This window comes from Dipteris shenzhenensis, chromosome 25 (genome assembly GCF_047967505.1).
Source record: "Dipteris shenzhenensis isolate YYH24624 ecotype China chromosome 25, Dip_SZ_1.0, whole genome shotgun sequence".
NCBI classification, from domain to species: Eukaryota; Viridiplantae; Streptophyta; class Polypodiopsida; order Gleicheniales; family Dipteridaceae; genus Dipteris; species Dipteris shenzhenensis.
The window spans coordinates 41,064,851-41,072,808 of record NC_141620.1 but is presented as its reverse complement, the minus strand read 5'-3'; the positions used below and the strand labels follow the sequence as shown (position 1 = coordinate 41,072,808).

Genomic DNA, 7,958 nt, shown 5'->3' with positions numbered 1-7,958 from the left:
TCACACAACATCCTAATCATACTTGTATAATATTACCCTACTTGTTGCATACACATAACACTAACATGAATTGTGCTTTAAGAACATGTGGCAAGCATCCTATTATAATATTAATAACCACATTGCTTCTATTCGACTATATCTAGCACATAATATACTCAAGTTGAGCTCATATTTTAAAAAGAAAATGCCCATCAAAGATGAGTATGATAAAAAAGAATGGATGAGTATGATAAAAAAGATATCAATGCACATCAATTATAAATATCCAACTAAAGGTTTTAAAAAATTACATGGCTTTATTAATCTCCCAAGAGAAAAAAAGCTTCCTTATACATAACTTATTTGTAGCTTGCCTTTGATTAGGAGCTCCAAATAGTGAAATAGTAAAATTAAAAAAGATTGGTACAAGGCCACAATAGATAAAGCCATCTTCTTAAGTAGAACAATTATTGGTATAGTCCTCAAACTCCTAAGCCACCCTTGTGTCGTCCTGTTTCATACATTCTCAAAATATGCTGTAATACATGCAAGTTCAATCGTTTAGAGGTTATTCTTGGTTACCATGTGCAAATCAACCCTTCTAGTTGTTTGCCTCTCCTACATTCTTGTTGCAAGAAATATAAATCTAGTTATTATGTGCAAATCAAAGCCTCTCATTGTTTTCTTCTCCTTCATTCTTCATGAAACAAACTTAGATCATATTGCAAGACTTGTAACATTCTTAACTTTGAAAGAAGGAAAGAATTTCTACTAAACATCTTTGAAACACTAGCATGGGCCACGTCATCCTAGCATGTATCATTTTTGCAATGATAAAGCCTTGTATGACTATTTCATAATGCATTCTATATAGTGCACTTGTCCTTGTACAAGAAAGATTTTAGTTAAGGCTCCATGAGTACGGGAACCATCTTCCAAACACAAGCAATAGGGCATGAAGTTGAAACTAACCTACTCTTCGTTTAGAGGTGATGTGCAAGCATTAATATCTAGATTTCGTAGGTATTTTTGATGTGGTCAGCCTACTTAGCTTTATCTCCCTTTAGCAAGAAATGCCTTAGGTATTTATTTATTTAGTCACCATGACCTTAGATAGACAAAGCAATGAGTAGATCAAAATGAGATAAGAAAAGGTGAATATGAAATGTTCCCATAATTGAGAGTATTGGTCGTGATGGAAGGCAAGTGTCAAGAATAACCATCTATAATATGATAATAGAGAAAACTTATGAAACGCTTACATACCTTGCCAGCTGCTGTGTCTCTGAGGAGTTGCACAGTGTGGACCATTTCAGAAGGACACATATGGAGTGGTGGCAAGCTGCCGCCATATCTGTGCACCAATCCAAAACCAAAACCAAATGTTAAGTAACACACAATTCACTACCAGGGCCTAAAATTCCAATGACAAGTTTTGTCCTATCACAATGGAAAAAAATAAAGAATTTATCCATTTTCCTCTTTGGCCAAATTAAAGCACTGGTCACTACTCACTACTGACTCTGAGGATGACAATAGTGCAACCAACCAAGTAAGTTTCCTCACCCATCAGGAAGAACAGCTGGGGCACCAAGTGCAGCGAATGTCAAGTCGGCAGCCGTGAACTTGTCTCCACAGATGAAAGCACGCCCATCTGCAAGAGCCTTGCTCACCTATTCAAAGCTTTTAAAAATTAGTTCTTAAAGGCCTTAATATGAAGGACAATCTTAAGACTTCTCTTAAGGGACATAATATACATATTTTATTTGAAAACCCTGAATTTGGATGACTTTGGAAAATTTTAAGATCCGATTAAGTCCCTTAAATTAAAGGCAACATAAATCCAACCCAAATTTGTCAATTTGAGTCAAGGAAAAACACACTATTAACTGCAAAGTTTTGTGCAGACTTCAAGAGCTAAGAGGGATTGTTAATGCTAGGAGGTGATTGGGTACTCGATTTCCGACTAGCTTAGTAGTGGCAAAAATTGGCAGACTAGCTAAGTCAAAAATCGACAAACCAATTTTTGCACACAAAAAAAAAATCGATATCAGCTCCAAGCATTAAAGGACACTCCTGGCGCTAGAAGTGCGAGTGGGAGACTCTCTACTAAACCATTCTATGAGTGACATCCATCCATTCTCTATCATTTTATGCCTATGTTCTTACCTTCTCGAATATGGCTGTAATCTTTTCCAGAGATCTCTCCTTGGCATTCGCCTTGTCGCACCCCACACCCTTGTAAATCGCTAGTTTGATCAGCGGAAACAGCAAAAACCCTGCTACTCTCTCAAGAGTTGGCGTCCCTGCAGTAATGCTAGTCAACACATAGGATTCGAGAGAGCCTTGAGCGATTCAGAGCAAGCATTTGGACTGGTCCTCACCTTGGCTTAAGACACCGAACATTCCTTTCTGATACAACACATGACAATACGCCCACCTTCGGACATGGGGTCCTAGTTCTTCATCAAACTCCCTCTCTGCATCACTAACAAAACAAAGCTGAGCGAAAGCTGCATTGTCTGAAATAGCTATCATCAGACGTGCTCGGAAGGGGATGACCTACCCCAGAATTGCACTGCTTCTTGCAAGTCGGGCGGGTGCAAGCGCTCCACTGGTGCGTGCACCAGCGTGTCACAAAAGGTCAAGATATCTGATGAATCATGCAGCACGCTTTTCTCTTCTCCGTCTTCAATGATAAGCTTCGGAACGCTTGTTCCTCCTCCTAGCTTCCTGCCATCGCATTTCCGGGTTTAATTACCACAACAGACAATAGAAAGCGTGCAGGATCTGAAAAAAGCCGTGGCCGGTGATCCTCACTTGACAAAAAGCATATGAAAAGCCGGAAAGTGTTTGGATTCCGAGAAACTAGCTCCCGTCCTTTCCAAAGCCCATCGAGCCTGCAGGCAAACATTCTTCCTCAAGAAGCGCATTTTCGGAACCATGACAAGACAAGAGCAACCCGTATTTTCATTACCTTTTCGCAGAAATGCGAAACGCCTGTTCATGATGCATCCCACAGCCGCATGATCAGCAGCGGACCACGATAGTGAAGAAAGAAACGAGAAATCTAATGGTGAATAGACTTTACCAATGGAGAGGAGGTGGAGGTGAGGTTGGTTGTTAGTCGTCGCCATGAAGCCGCAAAAAGCAGCAGAGGTGAGGAAGAGAAAGAGGAAAGCTGGTCAATGACGACATGAACGACTATTTAAAGTTCGGAAACAGGTCACGCCTTAACGTTACATTTCTTCTGTCACGGTTCATTAAGGCGGTAGGTAGGCCGCCTAAGAGTCCATTCCCACGTATGGCCAAACCAGCAAAAATGCTGGAAAATGCCAGCGCCTGCTTCGTTCCCACGAAATGCCCCATAAATGTAGGGGCCAAAACGCAGCCTTGCAATGCTCCGTTGGAGACGGAATTTTTCAATCTCCATCCGAGCATTACAGGGCTTGCCATATTCTTGGCATGTTTGAGAAACTGCAGGTCACTTTTATTGGCGGAGAGGTACCTATGACGTCCCCAAGACAAAAACCTCTCCTCAAGAGCTGTACGTTGTGTTGGTTCCCGCAATATGCCTACCCTGCTACGTTTGTGGCATTTCCGCTGGCTTAAGCATACGTGGGAATGTGCACTAAGGGACCGTCTAAGGAGAATGAATGAAGAGAGTAATCTATACTCGTTGATTATAAATTAACAATGAAGAAAGGATGACATGCCGGCGTTTGAAAAATACCAGACTATGAACTAAGCTGACAAAATAGCAGGCCCGACCAAATGGCGAATGTGTTTAAGCGTTTCCTTCTTGCCAACACCTCGGCACACAAATAGAAAAAGAAGAATTTAGAATATGCAAAAGCAAAAGCAAACACAGAACTTGAAATGGAAAACATATATATATATATGTATATATATGTATATATATGTATATATATGTATATATATGTATATATATGTATATATATGTATATGTATATGTATATATATATATTTTATACACACATAGTGTGGGCGGGGAGGCAGTGCACTTCCTTCCTAAATAGTTATAATCCGAGGGAACGGGCCCTTCCCCATGCGATGAGGTTGTAATCGCCAAGAATATTAGGCCAAGATTGAGTATCGCGAATATGTAAGAGAATGATATATTACTTAAATCTCAATGAGTGTATCTGTATTCCAACTCGAGCATCGACTAAATTCTTGTCACGATTTCTTCCATCATTTGTCGTGGAAATCCTGTCTCTATCTGCGAAGCGGTTTCTCGATGTGAGCGATGTTGGATAGAGAGGGCAGCAGAGCCAATATTAGCTAGATAATCCAAAGAGTTGAAGTTTGTGAAATATATAGATTTAGAGGCCTTCAAAAGCACTCATGCCTTCCATCAAGAGCTTTTCATGCAAAAGCATACTTTTCATCAAGTGTCATAGGCCTTAGATCAAAATTAAATATTAGGACACGTGGCCCAAGGAGAGGCCAAGAAACCCAAAATTCACCATAGGCTGCCTACTGTAAATAATCGATATGAGATAACGAGAATCCTCTTACCATTATGCATTTTTGCTAAGGCCTCATTGAAGTGTTGTCTCTCCATAGCTTCCGGGTAGTACTTCAGCCAATAATACGCAATCCGAGAAACACACTTGCATGAACCAAGTCAGACCGAATCGAAGCTGAGTAGTTACAAATACAAATTAGATCTCTTTAATGCAAGAAGAGCTTTGTCCAATATACTAGTTCACTTTGCACCTTTACTAATTAAGCTCTTACTGACTACTATAATAAGGCACTAACCAACATTGCAACATTGATGAGGCATAACAAAATAGGTGCGTAGGCACTGTGTTGCATATAAGCAAGCAATTCTAAAGTCCCTATCACCAAATATAAGGTCGCTCCTACACTGATCTCAATGCCTGCAAAAGAGCTATTCCAAGCCATTAATGCACTCTTGGAGTTCCTGCAATAAGGACACGATCTCTATTCACGTAGCCAAGGAGCCACACAATGGACGTGAAAACTAGATACTATCGATATCGACCTATCAATCAAAGCCTGATCAACGCCAGGGTACACATTGATGGTGTAGTTGGGACCGCCGCCGCAGAAACAATCCCAACCATTCTCTATCACCTATTCATAAACAGTCAAGTTCAAAGGACGACGATGATTTTGGATAGATTTGCAAAATACTCTCTTGTAACCATCCAGAATACAAGATTTGTTGCCATTGCGGGATATTGCTTTCCAATCGAAAACAAAAATTCAAAATCGTACTTTGTTGGGGACATCGAGATATACCTCAATGACCTTTAGCTCGCCCTTTGATATAATCAAGACATTTGAGAAACCGCCTGCTTCCATTTCCTTCAACACTCCGATACGACCTTCACAAAGAGTCCTCCCACCTCTCTCAATCATTCAAAATTCACCTAGACGCACCCTACTACCTAGTTGTAGTCGAACATCTTGAAAAGAAAAATCAAAGTCTTCACAACTCTCCCGATGTTCAACGTGCTTTGTGGTTATGCTATTTCAACCGTCTTAGCCTCAAAGTGCAATTCCACAGGCAACTTCAAGGGTAGCCAAGTCGGTAAGCTCAATCCATTCCTAGCACCCTTCTACGTGCATCAACCATTGATATTAGTATAACCATGATAGCCATCCTCCATCATCATGTCCTCAGCGACTCCTCAAGGCTCACATTTGTTGCTATCGTTGGTAGCGACAAAAATGTGTAGGTTGAGCTTCCACTACCAAAAGTGTGCCCATCTCACTATGAACAGGAATGCCTCACGAGATTTCAATCAGTCGCCTCAGTATACATCTATTCTATCTCGCCCACTGGTCCACAAAGCACGATCACAAGATATCCCATAAAGCACAATTGGATCCATCAAATTCATAGAAAGTGTGAAGAAGCAATTACCTTGGGGTGGGCGCACAGATTTTGGCTTAAAATCAAGCAATACACCTTAAGGCTAAAGAAATCCGTAGGAATCGTTAAAGTAGATGTCCATGATCGTAAGAAGAATTTTGATTAGTGATTTCATCGTGTATGGCAACCAACAGAACACGACATCCACAATGAGAAGCTGGCAAACGAGTCTCCAATAGGGACCGTAAGCATGTGGCGTGTTGGGCATACGCATAGTCGGCTATGTTGTTCATAGTTGAGCAATTGGACAATGAATCGTCGAACAAGATGCCCAGGAGATGTCGAAACCGTAATTCCTGTTGAGATATCGAGCTCCACTCGTGATATGACAGGGTGACCGTTGTGCATTTATGTCACCGACTTGTTAGCTGCAAATGCGGTTGGTATACCGCCCATAAATAATAGCTAGATGACAACTATCCTTATGTACTCTAGTTAGTGGCTCAATTAGTATGCCACCTTAGTTAGCTGAGTTTGGTTTGAGACCCAAATATAGGGTTCACCTATTCCTTTTGTACTTAGAGAGAGTTCTTTTGGCTTTCACAACTAAGAAGAGGAAAACTGTTTTTAGCCTCCACCTTTGTGTGTATTCCCCCATTGTGTATGTGAGAAAGCCGCAAGTGAGATCCTTCCTTCTCTCCCACTCTCTTTACATGGTATCAGAGCCTGGTTCGTGGTAAGGAGCTCAAGAAAGCAAACCAAGTTCGCGATGTCTTGGTAAGAGGATCAGTGTTGCTTTCCTTTTTCGAGTTTGGGAGCAAATCTCTGCAAATAGCACAGCCGGAAAGTGCAAGAGTGCACTGGGGACGCCCTTCACGGTGTGGCGAGAGTGTAGTATATGCTACAGGAGAGGGCCCATTTTGGTGGCGGAAGTTTTTCACAGGTACTCAGAAAAGTGCCATGTTTTTGTTGCGCGACCACTGTTCTACAAGTCGGTGAAAAGTTGGCATAGAAATTGCATCGTATGCCTATGCACAGAGATATTGGGGGTGATAGAATCATTCTAGGAAGTGACTATGTGGTCAAATACCACTTTCGTCAGTTTTGCAGATTTGCCCTTGTGAGGTAGAAGTTGTGTTTTTGCCAGTGACAGAATATTTTTGCAGTGTTCTGTAATGGCGTCTGATGCTCTTTCACAGATAGTCACTGAAAAGCTTGACAAGAACGACTCCCAAGCATGGAAGTTTAGAATGACGAATTTCCTTAAGGGAAAAGGCTATTGGGAGTTCATTACTGGAGCTGAATAAGAACCAGTTATTCCTGATGTTCCCAATCAACAAGAGTTGTAGGCATTTAAAGGCTGGCATGAGAGAGTCAAAAAAGTTATGTACTGGTTGTCTATCAGTATTTCAAAGCTTTTAAAGCTATGGTTGAAAAAGAAACAGACTTGCAAATAAAATGCCTAAAGTCAAATGGAGGGGCAGAGTACCTCTCAAATGAGTTTGCAAGGTTCCTACAGGAGCATGGCATAAAGCAACAATATTCATGCAGTCATACCCCACAGCAAAATGGACTGGCAGAAAGGAAAAACAGGCATATTGGAGAGGTATCTCGTGCCATGCTCAATGAAAAAGACCTGCAAGATTATTCTTGGGATGAAGCAGTTGCTACAGCAGTCTACATAATGAACAGGACTCCCACTGTAGCAATACATGGCATGATGCTAGAGGAGATGTATACTGGTAGGAAACCAGATATTTCTCATTTGAAAGTTTTTGGTTGCATTGCCTATGTTCATGTGCTAGATGAGTTAAGATCCAAGTTGGATCCAAAAGCTGAGAAGTGCATCTTTATTAGTTATTCTCTACAGGAGAAAGGGTATAGATGCTATAACCCTTCTACTCGTAAGTTTATAGTGAGCAGAGATGTTGTTTCTGATGAGATGAGCACCTGGTATAAACCAGTAAATGTGATTGATGATGTAGATGCACAAAATGGTAATGCTGCACAAAATTTACAGTAGCAATCACAAAATATCAGTGGACCTATAGTGTCCTCTAGCAGTGGTTCACATACTTCACCAAGGACAGAGGCAGATTGAGAT

General features: G+C 41.0%; 1 protein-coding gene across 1 annotated transcript; it reads right to left on the bottom strand.

Moving 5' to 3' along the window:
* Positions 1-259: 259 nt before the first annotated feature.
* Positions 260-3,172, bottom strand: LOC147885891 (uncharacterized). The gene is made up of 9 exons (XM_087396874.1): positions 3,074-3,172; positions 2,960-2,982; positions 2,803-2,882; positions 2,549-2,715; positions 2,367-2,462; positions 2,152-2,288; positions 1,549-1,655; positions 1,249-1,336; positions 260-518 (listed from the first exon to the last, which is right to left on the bottom strand). The coding sequence occupies exons 1-9, from the start codon at positions 3,117-3,119 to the stop codon at positions 465-467; spliced, it is 798 nt and encodes a 265-aa protein (XP_087253000.1). The 5' UTR covers positions 3,120-3,172; the 3' UTR covers positions 260-464.
* Positions 3,173-7,958: the final 4,786 nt, after the last annotated feature.

Coding starts and splice junctions, on each gene's coding strand:
- LOC147885891 (XM_087396874.1), bottom strand. CDS start 3,119: ATGGCGACGACTAACAACCAACCTCACCTCCACCTCCTCTCCATTG. Junction 2,983..3,073: donor CCTCCACCTCCTCTCCATTG/GTAAAGTCTATT, acceptor CATCATGAACAG/GCGTTTCGCATTTCTGCGAA. Junction 2,883..2,959: donor TTTCGCATTTCTGCGAAAAG/GTAATGAAAATA, acceptor GTTTGCCTGCAG/GCTCGATGGGCTTTGGAAAG.